At 43.2% G+C, this 24,312-nt stretch overlaps 1 protein-coding gene across 11 annotated transcripts in view; it reads right to left on the reverse strand.

Annotated features, from left to right (window-relative positions):
- MICU3 (mitochondrial calcium uptake family member 3) overlaps positions 1-24,312 on the reverse strand; it is a 153,335-nt gene that overhangs the window by 81,098 nt on the left and 47,925 nt on the right. For 10 of the 11 annotated variants that reach the window (XM_048848154.2, XM_048848153.2, XM_048848149.2 and 7 more), the window contains exons 3-4: positions 17,128-17,159; positions 1,806-1,884 (exon numbers count right to left, since the gene is read on the reverse strand). In XM_048848154.2, coding sequence (XP_048704111.1) covers positions 1,806-1,884; positions 17,128-17,159 — 111 coding nt within the window. The remainder of the gene's footprint in view (positions 1-1,805; positions 1,885-17,127; positions 17,160-24,312) is intronic. The other variant, XM_075127888.1, reaches the window with a different exon arrangement.

Raw genomic sequence — 24,312 nt, forward strand, 5'->3', positions numbered from 1 at the left:
ATCCTATCCACCCTCCCCAGCGTCTCCCACCTACCCCGCAGGTCAGCAACTCCCCACTCCCTCCCTGTGCCTCCCGCCTGCAGAAATCAGCTGTTTCGAGGCATTCAGGAGGCTTGTGGGGGAGGAGCGAGGACACAGTGGGGTGGGGCCTTGGGGGAAGGGTTGGAGTGGAGATGGGCCTGGGGCAGAGCTGTGGGTTGAGCATCCCCTGGCACTTTGGAAAGAACAGCAAGAGGAGCAGCCGGACAATCCACCCTCTTTCACTCTCTGACTCTACCACCTCAACCAAGCTTCATAATCATCATTGCTGAGTACAGTATTAAATTGTTTTAAATTGTTTAAAACGTATAATGTATATGTATATGTCTTTTGTCTGGTGAAACAAATTTCCCAGGAACCGAACCCCCTCCCCCCCATTTACATTCATTCTTATGGGGAAATTGACATCATTTCGCTTAAAGTTGCATTTTTTGCTTAAAGTTGCATTGACATCATTTCGCTTAACATCATTTCGCTTAAAGTTGCATTTTTCAAGAACATAACTACAACGTTGACGGAGGAGTTACTGTGTAATAAATCCTGAAGCTTTACCCCCCCAAAAAAAGCCTTATTTCAGGGCTTCAGTACCTCTCTTCGATTTAATGCTGACAACAGTGAGCAGCAAATGGTTTTCATGACCATGAAGCTGAGGCATGCCGCAACACTTTTAGTACCGTTCCAAAGATGAGCTTAGTTTTGGGGGTTTCTTTATAGCTTATTGTAAATGTTTACTTCAGTTTGAAACCTAACAAAACTGAACAGCAGTCAACCCAGTATTGGTATCTGGCAACAGCACAGAAAAATACCTACAGCCCCAGTACTCAGAAAAGACTTAACTCTTCTAAGGTGTCATTCTAACAAGAATCACCAGTTCGGGCAGACTAGTATTTCAAGATCACTTTATTCAACCTGATGTAATAGATAATATTTTTGGTTATATCATCTTGTAATAGTTGTCTGATTTAACTAATTTAAGGCCAGATTTAAATTTAAAAACTCCATGAGTCTTCTGCTACTGTGGAAACAAACACAAGACTAAACAGGTTAATTTGGATGTCTTTTACAAGTTTCCATAGTACAGAAACCAACAGGTTTTTAGTGAATATGTACTTTTTAAAAAATATATCAGAGATCTAGAGTGAGATTATATCTTTTCCCAATAATTAATGTGAAGTTTGATGGTCAGAAGCTATGAAGATTTTCAAAACCAAGTCAAGTCAAAACCTTGATCTGCAGAAGTTTAGAAATTGCTAATGCATAAATCTGATTTTCTTGATTAAAGAGTTGAGGTACTACATGGGATTTTAGAAATCATCAATTAGTATTGTGGGGAACATGAATAACTGAAGTTTTTCATGGAAATCAATACACATTACTACCTTTGCACCTATCAAAACTGAAAGTCATTCTGTATCCTTTAATTAAAAGTATTTTATCTATGTCTCTTTTGTAGGTAATTCTCATTAAAAGGACAAAATTAAACTTGAAACATTTAAATACCAATACAACACACTTCAAAAAACTGTTCCAGATTCAGATAGTACTATATATAGCGATCCTACGGCAGCTGCAATCATGATCAAACAATGCAGATATTGAAGGAAATTTTGTTAGTCTCTAAAATGTAAAAGACAACTGTTTTCCCTCTTTTTGGAAAAAAAATTAAGAATTCAACTTAAAAGTGCATATTTTAGCAACAATATTTCCACTATACAGAATCTAAAATAGATGTAGTAAAGTCATTCAGTAAAATAAATCTTCCTCACCTTTCTCTCTAAGATTACGGAAAAGTTTTGATGATCCTTTCCAAACTGGTGGTGTCTCTATAAGTATCTGATTCAATTCCTGAAAAAAAAAAAAAAGAAAAAAAATTAAAAACCACAAAGTAACTGGTAAAGTCGTTATCAGATTAAATAGTGAAATCTAAAAAACCAAGACCAGAGGCAAGTAATTTTACACAAACCTCCTATTTAACTTAACTCCCAATGTATGGCAGCTATAAGTGGAAAAATTTTAGCTTACAAAAGCACATGGGCCCTGATGCGTCAAACACTTAAACACAGCATAAGGTTTGCTCATGTGAGTAGTCCTGATATCAGGATCAGGAGCAAATCTGTATTCATACTTAACCGTTTATAGGACTAGGGTCTTAACTCATTTCAGAGTGGTAGCCATGTTAGTCTGTATCAGCAAAAAAAAAAAAAAAAAAAAAAGAGAGAGGAATACTTGTGGTACCTTAGAGACTAACAAATTTATTTGGGCATAAGCTTTTGTCAGCTAAAACCCACTTCATCAGATGCATGCAGTGGAAAATACAGTAGGAAGATATATATACACAGAGAACATGAAAAAATGGGTGTTGCCATACCAACTGTAATGAGACCAATTAATTAAGGTGGGCTATTATCAGCAGGAGAAAAAAAAACCTTTTGTAGTGAACTCAATACACCTTATGCATGACTGAACTTTTCAGTTTGTTGCTACAACTCATTCATTAACGTATTTTTATTGGGGGACTGATCCATAGCCATTGAAGTCAATGGAAAGACTCCACTGACTTCAGTGGGCTTTGGTTCAGGCCCCAATTTGGTTGCATTGCTTTTATGATGTCTAACTTCACTTACACCAAAACAAATTTCACACTAGAAACCTGAGCATGGATTCCTTAAGGCTTACAAGTCATTCACCACCTTGCAGGGATACCAGGATACATTCTGCTCTCAATTACACCCATGAAAAGTACAAATCAAACTGCAGTAATTCCAGTAAAGTCAATCAACATAATATACTTTAACACCACAATGGGCGTAAAACAACCCAGGAGAGGGCTGTGGCTGGGGGCAAGTAGTTCCCAGGCTGATTGGGGAAGTAGACACAGCTGGGGCCACGCCCCAAACAGACCACAGCTGGCCCTTATAAAAGGGCTGTGAGCCAGATATTCAGACAGAGTCTCCTCTAGTGGTGGAGAGAGATGGGTGTGGCTGCTGGGAAAGTATACCAGGGTACCTGAAGTGAAGCAGGGCTGGGGAAGGCCAGAGGAACTGGGAGGCTGCAGGCCTGGCAGATGGCCTAAGACAGGGTACTGGGGTTGCAACAGGGCAGCCCAAGGGTAGGCAGAGGCAGCAGCTCCAACCCCCCCTTGCCTGTGATGAGTTGCTTATACACTGCTAGGTGGTGACTAGCAGTAGCCATATACTGAGGTGAGGTGGGGATGGGACAGGGGGTTGGGGTTGGGGTTCCCTGGGGAGGGGAGACCCAGAGACTGGGGGGGTACTGCCAGGGGGTGGAGTCCAAGGGGGACACTGGGCGCCAGCAACAGGTGAGATACCGGCTGACAGAGGGTGCTCTGAAGACTGGCAAGCTAATTCCCTGGATGACCAGCAGGAGGTGCTGCCGGGTGAATCTTGCATCGCTACACGCCAGCATCAATAAGAGCAGAATTTTGTCAGCTGAGCAACCTTAACTTCTGCTGAGTTTCACAGGAGTTGAGGATGCACAGCACCCTCAAGAGGCATCCCCACACCTTGCAGAAATGGGTCACATGAGTTTTACACATCCAGTCAGAAGAAATGTATTATGGAACCTTCATATCCATAACATTTAGATTTTCAAATCATTACTAAAAGCTGCTGGTAAATCTACAGAACAATAATTATTTGCAGAAATAACTTCAGATAAATCTGTTAAAATCATGATTTGTCCAGGGACAATGCACAAACAAAGTACTACAATTTGTCAAAGGGCTTTCTAAAAATTATTTTCTTAGCTCTACTCCTGGTAATCTGGTTAATTACCATATTAACACAAATTTTAGATTTCTGATTTTGTATTATTAATTAACAACAAATAATTTTAAGTGAGAACAGATTTTACTGTAGTCTGACTGCTGTAGAGTAAACAAAAAAGTGTAGAATTTACATTATTTATTGAAGGCAATCCACTTGGAGAGATACACATGATAAGGTAACCAAACTACAGATCCTGTCTGGGAACATTGTACAAAAATAAAAGCTTGCTACTTTTAGATCTGGTGCCATTTCTTCCTAATAAAAGCCTCAGTCATGCAACTGGGTTTACATGGGTGCAGAAGTCTGCATAAATAGATCCACTGGAAGGATGAGAGCATGAACCTCGTTTCAGATTAGCCAGAAGCATAATGGAAGCCAAACAAATAAAAGGCACATTGTTATATTTTGAGATTTATAAAAGTGTTGTACCGGTGTTAGTCGCAGGATATTGGACAGACAAGGGGGGGGTGAGGTAATATCTTTTATAGGGCCAACTTAACCATAGAATATCAGGCTTGGAAGGGACCTCAGGAGGTCATCTAGTCCAACCCCCTGCTCAAAGCAGGATCGATCCCCAATTAAATCATCCCAGCCAGGGCTTTGTAAAGCCTGACTTTAAAAACTTCTAAGGAAGGAGATTCCACCACCTCCCTAGGTAACACATTCCAGTGTTTCACCACCCTCCTAGTGAAAAAGTTTTTCCTAATATCCAACCTAAACCTCTCCCACTGCAACTTGAGACCATTACTCCTTGTTCTGTCATCCGCTACCACTAAGAATAGTCTAGATCCATCCTCTTTGGACCCCCTTTCAGGTAGTTGAAAGCAACTATCAAATCTCCTCTCATTCTTCTCTTCCGCAGACTAAACAATCCCAGTTCCCTCAGCCTCTCCTCATAACTCATGTGTTCCAGTCCCCTAATCATTTTTGTTGCCCTCCGCTGGACTCTCTCCAATTTTTCCACATCCTTATTGTAATGTGGGGCCCAAAACTGGACACAATACTCCAGATGAGGCCTCATCAATGTCGGATAGAGGGGAACGATCATGTCCCTCGATCTGCTGGCAATGCCCCTACTTATACAGCCCAAAATGCCAGTGGCCTTCTTGGCAACAAGGGCACACTGTTGACTCATATCCAGCTTCTCGTCCACTGTAACCCCTAGGTCCTTTTCTGCAGAACTACTGCCGAGCCATTCGGTCCCTAGTCTGTAGCAGTGCATGGGATTCTTCCGTCCTAAGTGCAGGACTCTGCACTTGTCCTTGTTGAACCTCATCAGATTTCTTTTGGCCCAATCCTCCAATTTGTCTAGGTCCTTCTGTATCCTATCCCTGCCCTCCAGGGTATCTACCACTCCTCCCAGTTTAGTGTCGTCTGCACACTTGCTGAGGGTGCAATCCACACCATCCTCCAGATCATTTATGAAGATATTGAACAAAACCGGCCCCAGGACCGACCTTTGGGGCACTCCACTTGATACCGGCTGCCAACTAGACATGGAGCCATTGATCACTACCCGTTGAGCCCGACAATCTAGCCAACTTTCTATCCATCTTATAGTCCATTCATCCAGCCCATACTTCTTTAACTTGCTGGCAAGAATACTGTGGGAGACCTTGTCAAAAGCTTTGCTAAAGTCAAGGAACAACACGTCCACTGCTTTTCCCTCATCCACAGACCCAGTTATCTCGTCATAGAAGGCAATTAGATTAGTCAGGCATGACTTTCCCTTGGTGAATTCATGCTGACTGTTCCTGATCACTTTCCTCTCCTCTAAGTGCTTCAGAATTGATTCCTTGAGGACCTGCTCCATGATTTTTCCGGGGACTGAGGTGAGGCTGACTGGCCTGTAGTTCCCAGGATCCTCCTCCTTCCCTTTTTTAAAGATGGGCACTACATTAGCCTTTTTCCAGTCGTCTGGGACTTCCCTGGATCGCCATGAGTTTTCAAAGATAATGGACAATGGCTCTGCAAGCACATCCGCCAACTCCTTTAGCACTCTCGGATGCAATGCATCCGGCCCCATGGACTTGTGCACATCCAGCTTTTCTAAATAGTCCTGAACCACTTCTTTCTCCACAGAGGACTGGTCACCTCCTCCCCATGCTGTGCTGCCAGTGCAGTAGTCTGGGAGCTGACCTTGTTCGTGAAGACAGACGCAAAAAAAGTATTGAGTACATTAGCTTTTTCCACATCCTCTGTCACTAGGTTGCCTCCCTCCTTCAGTAAGGGGCCCACACTTTCCTTGTTCCAGGTGAGCCTGACTATATAAAAAGCCAGTCGGCAGCGAACCAGAAGAGCAGCTAACAGCAGGAGTTTGCCTGGGAGTTCGCCTGGGGAGAGCCCATTGAGGCTTACATCTTGCCGCCTTCTCTGAGTAGTTACTGCATCTCCTGAGGAAGCTTGTAGGAGGAAGGTAATATGGATGGGGGGTGTTCAGCTGTTGTGACCTGCACTGGATGTGCTATGTTTGTCTTTCTTCCACAGGACAGAAGCGACTTTGTCTGTACAAAGTGCAAACTGGTCTCCATATTGGAAGAGAAGGTTCAAGGTCTGGAGCAACAGATGTCGACCCTGCGTTGCATAAGAGAAACTGAAGATTTCCTGGACAGACGTCAGGCTATGCTTCTACGGGCACAAGGTTCTGAAGATTCAGAGCAGGCCGCACAGCGGGGACAGGAGGCCGGCGAAGAAATGTGGCATCATGTGAACTCCAGAAGAAGAAAGGAGAACGTCCATGTATCGGCAACGCAGATACAGGTAAGTAACCGTTTTCATGTTCTCTCCACAGGTACCAATTCGGAGAGTGGACCACATGATATGTCTGAGGGAAGGGAGCAAAAGGAGACTCCGCCAGTTGGAAGGCATGAGATGCACCGTCCTAGGGTTGGGGGTTCCATGACCACCACTCCCAAGAGAAGGAGGCGAGTGGTGGGGGTCGGGGACTCTCTCCTCAAGGGGACTGAGTCCTCTATCTGCCACCCCGACCGGAAAAACCGAGAAGTCTGCTGCTTGCCAGGAGCTAAGATTCCCGATGTGACGGAGAGACTACCGAGACTCATCAAGCCCTCGGATCTCTACCCCTTCCTGCTTCTCCACGTGGGCACCAATGATACTGCCAAGAATGACCTTGAGCGGATCACTGCAGGCTACGTGGCTCTGGGAAGAAGGATAAAGGAGTTTGAGGCGCAAGTGGTGTTCTCGTCCATCCTCCCCGTGGAAGGAAAAGGCCGGGGTAGAGACCGTCGAATCGTGGAAGTCAACGAATGGCTACGCAGGTCGTGTCGGAGAGAAGGCTTTAGATTCTTTGACCATGGGATGGTGTTCCAAGAAGGAGCAGTGCTAGGCAGAGACGGGCTCCACCTAATGAAGCAAGGGAAGAGCATCTTTGCGAGTAGGCTGGCTAACCTAGTGAGGAGGGCTTTAAACTGGGTTCACTGGGGGAAGGAGACCAAAGCCCTGAGGTAAGTGGGGAAGTGGGACACCGGGAGGAAGCAGGAGCGTGTGAGAGGGGAGGGCTCCTGCCTCATACTGAGAAAGAGGGGTGATCAGCGGGTTATCTCAAGTGCCTATACACAAATGCACAAAGCCTGGGAAACAAGCAGGGAGAACTGGAAGTCCTGGCAAAGTGAAGGAATTATGATGTGATTGGAATAACAGAGACTTGGTGGGATAACTCCCATGACTGGAGTACTGTCATGGACGGATATAAGCTGTTCAGGCAGGACAGGCAGGGCAGAAAAGGTTGGGGAGTTGCACTGTATGTAAGAGAGCAGTATGACTGCTCAGAGCTCCGGTATGAAACCGCAGAAAAACCTGAGAATCTCTGGATTAAGTTTAGAAGTGTGAGCAACAAGGGTGATGTCGTGGTGGGAGTCTGCTATAGACCACCGGACCAGGGGGATGAGGTGGACGAGGCTTTCTTCCGGCAACTCGCAGAAGCTACTAGATCGCACGCCCTGGTACTCATGGGAGACTTCAATCACCCTGATATCTGCTGGGAGAGCAATACAGCAGTGCACAGACAATCCAGGAAGTTTTTGGAAAATGTAGGGCACAATTTCCTGGTGCAAGTGCTGGAGGAACCAACTAGGGGCAGACCTCTTCTTGACCTGCTGCTCACAAACCAGGAAGAATTAGTAGGGGAAGCAAAAGTGGATGGACACCTGGGAGGCAGTGACCATGAGATGGTCGAGTTCAGGATCCTGACACAAGGAGGAAAGGAAAGCAGCAGAATACGGACCCTGGACTTCAGAAAAGCAGACTTTGACTCCCTCAGGGAACTGATGGGCAAGATCCCCTGGGAGAATAATATGGGGGGGAAAGGAGTCCAGGAGAGCTGGCTGTATTTTAAAGAATCCTTATTGACGTTACAGGAGCAAACCATCCCGATGTGTAGAAAGAATAGTAAATATGGCAGGCGGCCAGCTTGGCTTAACAGTGAGATCCTTGCTGATCTTAAACACAAAAAAGAAGCTTACAAGAAGTGGAAGATTGGACAAATGACCAGGGATGAATATAAAAATATTGCTCGGGCATGCAGGAGTGAAATCAGGAAGGCCAAATCACACCTAAAGTTGCAGCTAGCAAGAGATGTTAAGAGTAACAAGAAAGGTTTCTTCAGGTATGTTGGCAACAAGAACTTCTGTTGGTGAAAGCGACTATCTTTCTTTGGGCCAATAAAAGATATCAGCCACCCTGTCTCTCTGAGATGTATACAGTTAGTTACAATTGTCAATATATATTTTGAGGGATGTGATACACAGTGGGATTGAAAAATGATGTAGAGTTAAAGGCCAGGAGGGACCACAGGATCATCTTGTCTCTCATCCTGTATATCACAGGCCACCAACACACTGAACACAACACCCAAAAGTAGACCAAAGTATTACAGACCAGGAGACTAAACTATTATGTGCCACAGGCAGAGAATAACATGGACTGAAGTGCACCAATGCCTAAGACTCCCTGCAATCGTAGGGAAATAATTAAGTGTGATATACTCAGCAAGTGACTCTCTCCTCAGACTACAGAGCATGGTGGAAAAAACCCCTAGGCCACTGCCAATTTGACCAGTCAGCTAAGCACCTGAGAGAGAAAATGCCAAGTGCCAACTCAAAGCACCACCCCACCTCATCCACTGTTTCATCTCCAGCTGTGGCCATCTTGATGCTTCAGAGGAAACAAGCAAAAAATTATATTGGGGGAGATCCCTTCCTGATCCCTGCAGGAGACTGGCAGAAGCTCTGAAGCATGAGATTTTAGGAACATAAGAAAAACCAGAAGGTACCTCCTAGGATGCCAAACCCAGATCCCACAATCACAGGCAACCTCATCACACAATCTGACTCATATATTTATCCAGCTCTTTCAAAGCTAATTGTTTACTCCCACAACTCCTATGGGGAGGCTGTTCCAGAATCTCACTCATCTCATTTTGGGGGGAGGATAGCTTACTGGTTTGAGCATTGGCCTGCTAAACCCAGGTTTGTGAGTTCAATCCTTGAGGGGGCCATTTAGGGATCTGGGGCAAAAATTGGGGATTGGTCCTGCTTTGAGCAGGGGGTTGGACTAGACTACCTCCTGAGGGCCCTTCCAACCTGGATATTCTATGGCTAGAAACCTTCTAATTTCCAGCCTGAAGTTGTTCAGAGATAGTTTATACCCATTTGTTCTTGTGCCAACATTGTCCTTTAGCTTAAATAGCTTTTCTCCCTCCCTGGTGTCTATTCTCCTCCTTATGCATTTATATAGAAAGCAATCATAATTTCCCTTAGTCTTTGTTTTGCTCAGCTAAACCATCCAAGCAATTTTAGTCTTCGCTTCTAAAATAAGCTCTTCATTCCCATCATCACCCTAGTAGCCCTTCTTTGTACCTGTTCCAATCTGAATTCCTCATTCTCAGAAATGGGTGACTAGAATTACATGCAGTATTCCAAATGGGGTCTTGCCCTATCTCTACAGCAGATGCCTCGCCTGATACACTTGCCCTTTTCCATCATGTTGCTGACTTCCATTCATCCTGAGATTGACTAATACACCAAGGTTTTTCTCCTCCTTTGCCACATCTGACAGAGGCACCCCCAGCATACAGCAGAAATTCTTGTTGTTATTTTCTCAGGATACGTTTACAATGCAGTACAACATCCATGGCTGGCCCACGTCAGCTGACTTGGACTCTCAGGGCTCAGGCTGCAGTTTATACTGCAATATTATAGCACATCTGTGATTGGGCTGGAGCCTGGGCTCTGGGATTCCATAAGTGCTTCACCTTATTTCTAGCTCTCCAATTCTCAAGATAGTCCAATTCTTCCTGCATAATATTCCAATCCTCCTGTGTATTAATGATGCCTCCCAACTTTGAATCATCAGCGAACTTTTTGTGCAATAGTCATTAATAAAAACACTAAATAAAAATCAGTCCCAAGACCAGTCCTTGAAGAACTCCACTAGCAACCTCTCTCCAAACTGACTGTTCACCTTTCAGAACAAAACACTGCCTTCTCCCCTTTAGATAGTTCCTTCCCCAATTTATAATTCTTGTACTAATGCCCATCTTTTCTAGCTATTACTTTCCCATGTGGTACCATGTTAAATGCTTTACTGAAGTCTGTATATTAGATTTACTGTATTTCCCTTATCTTAAAAACAGTGTTTTTTCTCAAAGAAGGAAATTGTTAGTGTGGCACCTTTGGTAAACCCATGTTGCATTACACTTTTTCCATTTGCCTTCATGAATTTAATTATTTTTTCCTTCACAATTTGTTCTAAAGCCCGGACTACGGCTGAGGTCAGACTAACAGGTCTGTTATAATCCAGATCCCTTCTTCCCCCATCCCCGCCTTTTTTTTTAAATATAGCCATGATGTTAGCTATTCTTCAGTCAAAAGGTGCTACTCCTCAAAAGACTGAAATTTTAAAATTGTCGCTACCTGTCTTGCAATTTTATGTGTCAGTTCTTACAGTATTCTAGAACAGAAATTATCCAGTCCCCCATTTTGAGTACAATAAGCTGTACGTTTTTCTTCCACCTCAGAAGTGGTAATTTCCATTTCTGTAAACTGATTTCCATCAGCCATGCTGTCCTTCATGCCCATATTCCATTTTATCATCCTTACTGAGAACCAAGGCAAAGTATTCGTTTAGTCTCCTCCCCATCCATACTGTATAGTGGCACAACCTCATCCTTCCTTATTCTTTGTATATATAATAAATACAAGATTTTTAGTTTTATATAATTTCCTTGGTAAGTGCTAATTCAGCTTGACTTTTAGCAATTTTTATTTTATTCCTACATTTTCCAACTTCCAGCATGTAGATTTCTTTGATCAATCCTTTTTCCCATTCCCTATAGGCTCTCTACTTACACTTATAACCACCTCAAAAAGGTTATTCCATCCAATTGGTCTGGAGCCTTTCCCTACAAGGTTTTTTCCCATTGCTTGGGATGAAAATTGCAAATACAGTAAAAGCTGTGTTATCCGGCACTTTATCAACCAGAAAGCTCTATTAACCAGCATTTCTGATATCTCCCAATACAAATCTTCAATCTAGTAACCGGGACTAGTATACTGCCCAGGAGGTTATGCAATTGCACATTCTGCAGTCTACTTTAATGCAAAAAAGGCAGAAGACAAGTAAGCAAGCCAATATCAGGGATTTATTCAAAAAAGCAACTTCCAGGGTGTGTCATTGGGCTGAATCTAATGACCCTATCTCCTACACCTTCTACATCTACAATAATAAACTGATCTTGATAATGGTGACCCTGAGGCACTGCAAGATCCTGAACTGCCTTCTGAATATCAAAGAAAGATTAAATTATGTTCAGTATAATTTTAGTGTTAAGTGTATTTTTAGTGATCTGGATGTACACCATGCACTCACAGCCCACCGTGATACATAGTGTCGTAAGATAACCTACTGTATAGAAAATTTTACCTGTATGCACCAAAGTGCTTCAAGAAAGCAACCACTCTGCAGTACAGTACTACTATTGGATTGGTGAGTACCTGTATACTATTTTATACTTTATTCATTTTATTGTAATCTAATTCCTTGAAAATTGGTATTCCATTGGTAAGCATAACACTTAGTTAACTGGAATTTTTGACTAGTCTATTTCCCCCATGCCGAATAACACAGCTTTTACTGTAGTTTTTGTACACTTAATTCAAAAAAATTCCAAGCACATCCACATTTAAATCCCTGAGCTCTTCAATACAGTTGACTTCTTTAATTCCCTTAATTTCTCAGTCTGCTCTTTTGAAATAAAAAAAAAAATAGTTGACAACCTGGTTTTGGTTATCCTTCTATTTAATTTAAACTGAATCAATTCATGATCACGGCATCCAAGATTACTTCCCATAGCTACGTCTATGATGGCCTCACTACCTACCAAAAACAAGTTTAAAATTGCATCATCACCTGTTGCTGGTTCGGTGACTACTTGATGAAGAAAACTCATCATGACCAGGAGTAACTGGACCCTACCAGTATTAGTAGCATTTATTCTTATAGATTCATAGATTCATAGATATTTAGGCCAGAAGGGACCATTATGATCATCTAGTCTGACCTCCTGCACAATACAGGCCACAGAATTTCACCCACCACTCCTAAAAAAGACCTCACACCTATATCTGTGCTATTGAAGTCCTCAAATTGTAGTTTGAAGACCTCAAGGAGCAGAGAATCCTCCAGCAAGTGTATTCTTCAATCTATAGCCAGAAAATTTAAGTCTCCAATTATGATACAATTCCTGATAGTATTTCTCTAACAACATTAGAGAGATCTCTATCCATATCCAAGTCGAACCCTGGAAATCTATAGCAACTGCCCAGCACTGTCTTAATAGAATCTCTTTTGCAATCCTTCCCCAAAGTGATTTTGACCCAAACAGATTCAGTTTTGTCCATACTATTTCTTTACAGTTTATCGCATCCTTATACTACCCCACCAGCTTTACCTTTATGTATATCACTCCTAAACAGAAAACTAAAATACTCTTTAGTTTTGAATGCTATTTCACCAGGTTTCCATCATGTCTTATATCCGATTTGACCTCCTACACTATTTGTTCCAATTCCTCCATTTTATTGCCCAGACTCCTTGTATTCATGCACAAGCATCTCAGTTGTTTTCCTCAGAACTCTCTCAGTTTTCTAGTCAAACTAGAAATAGTCCTTTCACTAACTGTATCACCCACCTGACTACTACTCCAGTTAATATTTGTACTTTCTTTCTCTTTGCTGTTCATACTCTTACCTTCTGGTGTTCCCTTACCTCTTACTTCTTCATTTAGCTGATTTTCCTCCTCCTGTGTATTGAAGTCAGGCATGGAGATTACACCAATCTCTCTCAGCCTCCTCCCCACATTTTCTAGTTTCAAGTCCTTAACAACTGTGCCAGCCTTGGACCCCCACTAGAGTGTTTGGGGTATTAACCTTTCGGGATCATCAGGCGAGAATAGTCTTCCTCTGTGAATGTCTTGCAATGGTTGATTAACCCCGAACTTTCCTCACAGCACTAATTCTCGAGCCACTTGTTGATCTGAATTATTTTGCTACACCTTCACTCTCCTTCTGTAGGGTCCAGAAGTATCCCACTGAAAGTCATCTAAGCTTCCACTTTGTTGAGCATCTTACCAAGGCTAACAACTGTCCTGGATCCATTCCAGTGGGAATCTAACAGTATCATTCATCCCAATATGCAGCACACTCAATGGATTTTTTCCCCACTCACATTAGGATCCTTTCCAACTTCACATTCACATCTCAGATCCTTGCTCCTGGCAGATAAAACACTCTTCTGTTCTCTGGTTATGATCTGGTGACAGGCCTGTCGATTCTTCTTAGCATGGAGTGGAGTCCCCATTGACAGAGTCTCTTTCTGGTGTTTATAAATCTGTCTTATGTTCTCTCTCTCAGTCACCGGTACATCATCCTCATTTTATCTTGGGTTCCACTCCATGACTCTCTCCATCATCTCTTCCATCCCTTATACATACACTTGCTTCCCTTCTCTTCTTCCGCACCGCCGCAACTTCTGTCTGTTTCTCTTCCTCATTTTCCAGTGCAGCAAACTTTGTTCAACTCTATTTCACCTTCACTAGCCAGTCTCTTCTTCTGCATTGTCCTTGTGGTCAAGCTCTTCCATGGATCACCCTCCTCTTCTGGCAGTTCACCCTCAAGGTCCGCTTTTTTTCAGCAGTTGTCCAAAAATCTTGAGTTGTCTGTACCACCTTGTCTCCATTATAACTTCAAATCCCTGTCTGAATTCCATCATTGTCTAATCTCGAATACTTGGATCTTTTCTGCCATGAATCCTAACTGGCGACATTTCATGCATAAGTAGCTTCCATCAGATACATAATCCTAGAGTGGGTATGTCCCACAATTTCCACATCTAACCATCTTCCTGTCCTCTCCTCTTCAGATCACTTCTAATGTTGCATCAGTAGCCATCATCTCTTTCTAGTCCCTACTCCTAGGGGGGAAAAAATGACAAACCTCCCACCTACAAGCTCCCACAAACTCGGCTGCTAGCTGCTCCAATGTCAACCAATGGCTTGCTTTTAAACTAGCCAAAATAGGGCCAGGTCTCGACTCAAAAGTTAAGTCGACCCAACTACGTTGCTCAGGAGTATAGACAGCATTAGGTTGACAGAAGAATTCTACCAGCGACCTGGCTATTGCCTTTCGGAGAGGTGGATTAGGTACGCTATGGGAGAACCCCTCCCATCACTACTGGAAGTGTCTACACTGAAGTACTAGACTGGCAAAGCAGTAGTGCTGCAGCTGTGATGCTGTAGCATTTCAAGTGCAGACAAGTCCTAGATCAGCACGGCCCCCTCGTTAAAGGCTACCAGCAAGCAATGGATCAAGTCACACACTTGGAACAGCTCACTCAGAAATCAAAACTGTGCGTCCAGAACACAATCACCACTCTCCTCTCAGGGAAAACTCCCACAGAAACTCTAGTTAGCTGCTAGTTGTTCACTGCCAATGTAAGGCACACTGTTGTAACACTACAGTGGTGAGTAAATGCTAATGGTTGCTACGATTGAGTAAAGCATGATCAACAGTTTTTATATTCTAAAAATAAAAACTGTTTTCATATTCCTTGAAATTGGAAATGGATGAATGTATTGAAATATACAGTGCATAAATACAGACAGACAATTTGTCATTGTGGTTTCTGCAAATATGGTTGTATTTTTGCTTAAATGTTCTGCGACTCCTGCAGTACTTTCAATGAAACAGTTTTCTTAAACTAACAGAGATCATGGAGTACTTTATTCTTTCAACAATAGACATTAAGAGGAATGGAGGGAGACAGCAGCTGAAGGCAGTATTTGCTGCTGAAGAAAGTCTTGGGAGACTCATGGGGATGGAGGTAGGGACAAGCTCCTTCAACCAGTCTGAGAAGCAAGGAATAAATATCTTTTGCTCCCTCAAAGACATCAACCTGTTGGAGGAGATGAGGCACAAGTATCCATTACACTTAAAGAACAGTGTATTTAGCCTCCATAGACTTCCATCCAGCCATGGGGCAGTGAACCAGCAGGAGTAGATTACAATGGAACCAGTTTTGCAGTCAAATTAAGGGTCTCCTTAGGATATTCCTCCTCATGGTTTTGTGACAGTCATTAAGAGGGTGTAGAAGGAAAAGAGTCCCTTTTTCCCCAAAATCTCTAGCCTGGCTAGATGAAGTCAGAACACAGCTTCACGTTCCCCTGACCCACATGGATCTCTTTTTAGCTGCTTCAGCAGCAAATACTGCATCCTGGGAGGAGGTAACAAAAAAGCCAGAGTTCAGCCCTGCTTAAAAGCATGTAAACGTCCAACTACAAATTGGTCACTGATCTGAACAAATGCACTTGGCCATATTATACTGTTTCTATTCTTGATTAATCTTCTCACAGTTGAGACCCTCTTGAAGACTGAATAAAATCAAATCACCGTACTCAATTACCCCATTAGTTTTGAATTCTGAGTAAGATGCTCTAAAATGAAATGACTAATGAGAACTAGAAAGGGCTAGTTATGTCAAATGATTAGACAATTCAATGTGGCATGTCTAAAAGTTATCTGAACCACTGAAAGCCTGGTTTTTGTAATTACAAAGTCAAAAACAAATGGCAGTGGGGGAAGAGACTAAGCATGCCAGCCTCTTATGCCCACCTTGCCCCGTATCTCCTGCACATCTAGAAAGCAGTGGAAGGGGTATCCTCCCCTCTCATCAATACAGAGCGGGTAGCCCCAAGACTCCTCCCACAGGCAGATTTAGCCCTTAGGAGAAGTAGACTTGGACAAACTCAGCAACCTGGTGATGTCGTAAGAGTTCTGTAGGGAGGTGACCCTATTGTAAGACATAGTACTTCTAAACCTCATTTCCTTTAGGTGATTACGGGATCTTGGACAATTAGTCTCACTCACTCCTTCCTCCCAGTACATGGTATATGGATTAACATGGAGTCTTATATAGAACGGAACAGGCATATGTTTTTTTTTTTATGCTGCTTAATCCAGCCATCTAGAATTCTATTCATCTACATATTTCAGGAAGTAACTTTTTTAAATTGAACAAGGTTGTTTTTTCTATCACCACCACCACCACCACCACAAAAAGGTGGTAATCAGATTTTGTGCCCAAACTAGTACATTTTCAAGACAATTTTGCAAGTCTGCCTTAATCATGTTTCCATCATAGCTCCTTTTTAAATTATTGTTCACTCATTGCCTTATATTCAGTTAGAGAACAGTGAACAGCATCCATATCCGCTTTGGGCTTGTCTACACTTAAAATGCAGCAGCTGTGCCACTGTAACGCTTTGGTGTAGACATTATCTAAGATGATGGGAAGGGTTCTCCCATCAGTATAGATAATCTACCTTCTGTTGAGCCAGCACTGTCCAATGGCGATTTAGGTCATTTTAACTATGCTGCTAAGGGGTGTGGATTTTTAACACCTCACGTGATACAAGTAGGCCAACCTAATTTTCTAGTGTAGACTAGGCTTTGGAGGAATAATTAATCATTAGAACCAGCAATCCTTTTACTAGAGACTAAGTGACTATTGTGACATTCCAAGAAGCAGAAGAGGAAGTGTCTCTGTTGTTGGGTGTGTTTTTTGTTTTTTTGGGGGGGAAATCTGGGATTTATTAAAAAAAAACAAACTCACCCATAAAAACAAAATGGTCTAATCCTTTCTCCTTGTGGATGCAAGTTTATAGCATATATTTACTTATATATGGAGAAATCTAAGGTTGCAAGATACAGAAGGAACTATTGCTCACCTGTTTTGAAAGGGACCTCCACTTTTTAGCACCTGAAATGAGGGAGAAAAATTAACGTAATGGAATCAGTTAATAATTTAGCCCGTATGATTTGCATCAAAGAGAACATATCTCTACTATAGTTAACTTAGGGACATATTCCTGTCTTCAAGCAAATTGCATTTGGTTCCAAAGCATTTAGTATATGCTGTTAATGACATTTTTCACAATCATACAAAACATACTTTAAAAAAAACCTATGTAAAGATATATTTCCTTACTAACCGCCGCTTCGGTGAAAAATGATATCTACATGGTCTCTACCACCACAATATTCAATTAAAAATTCTAAAGAGGGAATGGAGGATGATCCAGGTATACCTGTAGAGTCCGTACATTCAGATAATTTGTATTAGTAGTACTATTACAACTGAGATTGCAGTTCTTTTGTGCTAGGCACTGTACAAACACATAGTAAGAGACAGTCCCTACCCCCAAAGTAAGAGACAGTCCCTATCCCCAAAGAACTTAAGTCTTAATGGACACCACAGACAAAAGGTGGAGTGAAAACTGAGGCACAGAGATGAAGTGAGTTGCCCAAGATTACACAACAGTTCAGTGGCAGAGTCAGAAACAGAGCCTAACTCTCCAGATTCCCAGTCTGGTGCCCTGTCCCTGATAAATCATGCTATACCTCTGAGGACTGGTCACTAGTAGCCTTCCTTTCTCCTTCAAGACATTTTTTTCCTGCAGATTCCCACAATAGGAGACTTGCAACTGATGATAATCCTCAAGAGGATGGTTAAACAGACTAAAGCACTGTTCTCCCAGAACAAGCTTCCAGAGGGAACTCGATCAAGACAATGTCTGTGAAAGCATGAACTGAACTGAACTCCAGGTAGCAGCCTTACTATTCACAGATTCAGAAACTTCATACCTCCTATGCTTTCAAGATTATCCAGATGCTGCTGATTAATTTCATACAACATTATAGTGGGGCTCCAGCTCTGCTACATTTAAGGTTGAGAAGACTTTTTTTTTAAAGGCTGCTTCTTCTAAATGCTCTAAAATCTGCATGTTTACTCCGACACATGGCTGGTGAGATGAAGACAGCTGGGAGACTAAGGGCAGGTCTACACTTAAAATGCTGCATTGGCGCAGTTGCACCGCTGTAGTGCTTTAATGAAGATCCCCTTAGCCAACAGGAGAGAGCTTCTCCCATTGTCTTAGTTAATCTACCTCTGCGAGAGGCAGTAGCTATGTCATAGAATCAGAGGGTTGGAACAGACCGCAAGGGTCATCTAGTCAAACCCCCTGTCAAGATTCAGGATCTCGTGTCTAAACCATCCAAGACAGATGGCTATCCAGCCTTCTTTTGAAAACCACTAGTGAAGGAGCTTCCACAACCTCCCTATGCAATCTGTTCCACAGTCCAACTGTTCTTACAGTTAGGAAGTTTTTTTCCTGAGATTTTATCGAAATCTGCTGTGCTGTAGTTTGAACCCATTGCTTCTTGTCCTGCCCTCTGGGGCAAGAGAGAACAACTTTTCTCCATCTTTTTATGGAAAAAAGTATTTGAAGACATTATCATGGTCCCCCTCAATCTCTTCTTTTCCAAACTAAACATACCCCATTCCTTCAGCCTTTGCTCATATGGCTTGCATTCCATTCCTTTCATCATCTTTGTCGCTCGCTTCTGGATCCTTTACCGTTTCTCCAAATCCTTTCTATTCACTGGTGACCAGAACTGGACACAGTACTTCAGCTGAGTCCTAACCAGTGCCAAATAGAATGGTATTATCACTTCTCATGCCTTGAATGCTATGCCTCTGTTAATGCAACCTAAAATTGCATTTGCTTTTTTTTTTCGCAATAGCATCAGATTGCTGACTCATGCTGAGGTTGTGATCCACCACAACTCTCAGATCCTTTTCAGCAGTGCTGCTACCAAGCCAGTTATCCCCCATTCTGTATTTGTGCATTTGGTTTTTCCTCAAATGTAGCACTTTTGTCTTTGATAAATTTCACTTGTTGTCTATAAGCCAATTCTCCAATTTATCAAGATCCCTTTGAATTTTAGCTCTATTCTCCAAAGTGTTTGCAACCCCACCCCCAGCTTTGTCACCTGCAAACCTTATCAGTATGCTCTCTATTCCGACATCCAGATCATGAATAAAGATGTTAAACAACACTGAACCCAGAACAGATCCCCATGGAACCCCACTTGAGATCTCTTTCCAATCTGACATCATTCCATTCAGAGTTACTCTTTGTTTGCAGCTGTTTAACCAATTATGTATTGACTTAATGGTAATTCTGCCAAGTCCGTATTTCTCTAGCTTATTTATCAGTGTGTCGTGTGGGACTGTTTCAAAAGCCTTGCTGAAGTCCAGGTATATTATGTCCACTACATTCCCCTTATTCACCAAACCAGTTACCCTGTCAAAGAAAAGAATTCAAGCTGGTTTGGCATGATTTGTTCTTGGCAAATCCAAGCTGATTGCCAGTGATTACCCCTTCATCCTCCAGGTATTCACAAATTTGAGAAGCTCTCCTGCCAACATAGCACTGTCTACACCAGTGCTTAAGTCAGTAAAACTGAGTCACTCAGAGGTGTAGATTATTCACACCTCAGGGCAACATAGTTATACCAAAGTAATTCTGTAGTGTAGACTAGGGCTAAGGGTATTGTCTACGCTGCAATTAAAAATCTGTGGCTGGTTGAGGTGGGAGGGTCCCAGAACCAAGGCAGCTAGGAAACTAAAGGAATTAGCCTACGGAGGAAGGCAGGGAGGTGTGTTGCTGGGTTTTTTTTTCCTTTCCTTAACCTGAAGTACTCTTCACGGAAGAACACATCATGGAAAGAAAATGACATATTGCCAACACCACTGCTAGCTCTTCCTCTGCCTACACGGAGAAACTAAATTAATTCTTTGCTTCAAGTCTTCACAGCTGAGGATGTTTGGGAGATTCCAAAACCTGAGCTGTCCTTTGTAGGTGACAAATCTGAGGAATTGTCACAGATTGAAGTGTCATTAGAGGAGGTTTTGGAATTAATTGAGAAACTTAACAGTAACAAGTCACCGGGACCAGATGGCATTCACCCAAGAGTTCTGAAAGAACTCAAATGTGAAATTGTGGAACTATTAACTATAGTTTGTCATCTGTCCTTTAAATCAGCTTCTGTACCCAATGACTGGAAGACAGCTAATGTAACGCCAATATTTAAAAAGGGCTCTAGAGGTGATCCTGGCAATTACAGACCGGTAAGTCTAATGTCAGTACCGGGCAAATTAGTTGAAACAATAGTAAAGAATAAAATTGTCAGATACACAGAAGAACGTAAATTGTTGGGCAAAAGTCAACATGGTTTCTGTAAAGGGAAATCATGTCTTACTAATCTATCAGAGTTCTTTGAAGGGGTCAACAAACATGTGGACAAGGGAATCCAGTGGACATAGTGTATTTAGATTTCCAGAAAGCCTTTGACAAGGTCCCTCACCAAAGGATCTTATGTAAATTAAGTTGTCATGGGATAAGAGGGAAGATCCTTTCATGGACTGAGAACTGGTTAAAAGACAGGGAACAAAGGGTAGGAATAAATGGTAAACTCTCAGAAGGGAGAGGGGTAATTAGTGGTGTTCCTGAGGGGTCAGTCCTAGGACCAATCCTATTCAACTTATTCATAAATAATCTGGAGAAAGGGGTAAACAGTGAGGTGGCAAAGTTTGCAGATGATACTAAACTGCTCAAGATAGTTAAGACCAAAGCAGACTGTGAAGAACTTCAAAAAGATCTCATAAAACTAAGTGATTGAGCAACAAAATGGCAAATATAATTTAATGTGGATAAATGTAAAGTAATGCACATTGGAAAAAAATAACCCCAACTAAACATACAATATGATGGGGTCTAATTTAGCTACAACTAATCAGGAAAGAGATCTTGGAGTCATCGTGGATAGTTCTCTGAAGACAGCTGCGCAGTGGCAGTCAAAAAAGCGAACAGGATGTTAGGAATCATTTAAAAAGGGACAGAGAATAAGACAGAGAGTATTTTATTGCCCTTATATAAATCAATGGTACACCCACATCTTGAATACTGCATACGGATTCATAGATTAATAGATATTAAGGTCAGAAGGGACCATTATGATCATCTAGTCTGACCTCCTGCACAATGCAGGCCACAGAATCTCACCCACCAACTCCTGCAATAAACCTCTCACCTATGTCTGAGCTATACTGGCATTAGAAAAGGTTCAGAGAAGGGCAACTAAAATGATTAGGGGTTTGGAATGGGTCCCATATGAGGAGAGATAAAAGAAGCTAGGACTTTTCAGCTTGGAAAAGAGGAGACGGGGGTGGGGGGGATAGGATAGAGGTATATAAAATCATGAGTGGTGTGGAGAAAGTGAATAAGGAAAAGTTATTTACTTGTTCCCATAATATAAGAACTAGCGGCCACCAAATGAAATTAATGGGCAGCAAGTTTAAAACAAATAAAAGGAAGTTCTTCACACAGCGCACAGTCAACCTGTGGAACCCCTTGCCTAAGGAGATTGTGAAGGCTAGGACTATAACAAGGTTTAAAAGAGAACTGGATAAATTCATGGAGGTTAAGGAATAGTATCCCTAGCCTCTGTTTGTCAGAGGGTGGAGATGGATGGCAGGAGAGAGATCACTTGATCATTACCAGTTAGGTTCACTCCCTCTGGGACACCTGGCGTTGGCCACTGTTGGCAGACAGGATACTGGACTGGATGGATCTTTGGGCTGACCCATTATGGCCATTCTTATGTACACCTTTGGGGCCTCCCATCAGATAAGCATCCTGACCCTGGAGGCTTCTACCCAGCCCCTGGTCTTGACTTGCTGGGAATGTGTCCTACACATCCCTGCCAACAAAAGTCAGGTAGGGAGAATAACCTCATGTGAGAGGTGTCTGTTGGAGGAGGCCCTTGGGAAGCAGGCAGAGGTGAAAGTAATCTGGTACAGTCTGGTATGGAGTACCGGTAAAAAAAGATGCAGTAATGTACTGGCAAATAAGTGGAACATTCAGTACTGGCTCACTTTCACTTTGTGGCTGCAGAACAAAAAGTTAAAACTCAAAGCTAAGAAAAGCTTGGAAAGGGAAAACTCACTGTCACATTTGTTTGTTGTATCTCTCCCTCTCCTCCTCCAGCAAGGCTTCCGCAGCTAGGCTCCCTGTTCCCCCGACCCTCCCACTCTGCAGGGGCTCCCCTCTAGCTTATAGCAAGGGGACTGGCTGAGGGAGAAGCCTCCCCAGGTAGCCTGCTGCCTGCATAAGAACAGTTTAAATTCAGCTGTTCACTCCCTGGTCTGAACCGGGAGTAGGGGCTATTTTGGGCTTCCTTGTTAATTTCCTCAGGGTTCTTGCTGGGAGTGGGGTTGTGTGAGACCAAGACAGGGGCAGAATACAATAGGCATTTGGCCGCACAGCTTAAATCCAGAGCTAATGAAAGCCAGTGAAAGGGGAAAACTCACTATCACAGGTTTCTCTCCTCCCTCCTCCTCCAGCCAGGCTGCGGACAGGGCTAAGCTCAGTGCTTCCCTGAACCCCCGCACTCAGCAGGGGCTGCCCTCTAGCTTGAAGCAGGGGGACCGGCTGATGGAGAAGCCTCCCCAGGTAGCCTGCTTGCCTGCACAGGAACAGTTTAAATTTAGCTGTTCACTCCCTGGTTCAGACTGGGATTTGGGGCTATTTCTGGCATCCTTGTTAATTTCATTCACGGTTGGGGGAGGGCGCGGGAGGTGGAAGGTGAGACCAAGGCAGGGGCAGAATACAATAGGCATTTTACTGCACAGCTTAAATCCAGAGCTAATAAAAGCCAGTGGAAGGGGAAAACTCACAGTCACATTGGTTTCTCTCCTCCCTCCTCCTCCAGCCAGGCTGCCCAAGGCGGCTAGACTCCCCATTCCCCTGACCCCGCCTGCCTCAGCAGGGGCTGCAGCGGCTCCCCTCTAGCTTGGAGCAGGGGGACTGGGTGAGGGAGAAGCCTCCCCAGGAGGCCTGCTGTCTGCATAAGAACAGTTTAAATTTAGCTGTTTACTCCGAGGTCTGAACCGCAGAATTAGGGGCTATTTCTGGCTTCCTTGTTAATTTCACTCACGGTTGTTGGGGGAGAGGGGGGTACTAAAGCCTGGGTAGTTCTTTTCTGCCCCCTGGATGAGGCAATCTTCAATAATATAATACACAAAAAATACAATCAAAGTCAGAAACCACTTCCAAGTTCAAATCTATCCCATTCCCTCCCCAGCAGAGGACCGTGGTTGTGATGTCCAAACTGCTTGCAGATCCTCTTTGAAATGTTACTGTTTTAAACAAAAACATGGAGAACATGGTGGGAAGATGTGTTCTGATGATTGGGGTTTATTTTGGGCAAAGCAATTTTGGTAAAACAACTAAAGATTCACAGGGAAAGCAAATAGCCCCATAGACAAAACCACAAAGGGACTGGAGGGGAAAACTGGATATTCAGGGAAATTATTGTGCCTCCTTTGAAAGAAATAGTAGTTTTCATTCCACCCTCTTTATATATTGAATTAAATACCCAAAATGTCCTTAGGACATAGGGGCTCAGATCTCTTTTAGTTTTGTGGGTGTCGGTGTCCTGCAGAGTGCGGAGACTGAAACTGACAAAACTTTCTCTCAGTATCTTGTATATTCCGTGGCAGCTATTCTAGTTGTCCTTCATTCACCCCGCCTTCCCCTACTAATAGCCACATATTGGTGTACCCTCTGCACACTTTTATGCACCTGGGAGGGAGATTAAACAATCCTTGATATCTGACTTGCTAGGAAATAGGGAGCGTCTAGGGAAAGGGGGGCACCGGTGGGCATGGCGCAGTGGCTGCCTGGCTGCGGTTTTTGACTTGGTTACTTACCCCTTTGCAGACCCAGCCCAATGGCACCTGCTGGCTCTCTGCAGGCAGCAGCCCGCAGGGGCTGGTTGCTGGGGTCACTGCTGGTCAGCAACAGGCTGCAGCTGCATCGTTTGTGACACATACATACTGTACGTATTGCTGCCCTTGTGCAAGCAAGCGGCCAGCCATTGCAGCGGCCAGGCACATTCTCCAGGCGTGCAGCCCATGGGGAGGGCGCCAGTGCCCTTTTGGGGGGTGCAGGGACCAGGGAGACAGTGTTTCTGCAGCTAACACCTCAGGAACTTCTGCAAAAGGCAAG

Source organism: Caretta caretta, chromosome 4, assembly GCF_965140235.1.
Source record: "Caretta caretta isolate rCarCar2 chromosome 4, rCarCar1.hap1, whole genome shotgun sequence".
In the NCBI taxonomy this organism is placed as follows: Eukaryota; Metazoa; Chordata; order Testudines; family Cheloniidae; genus Caretta; species Caretta caretta.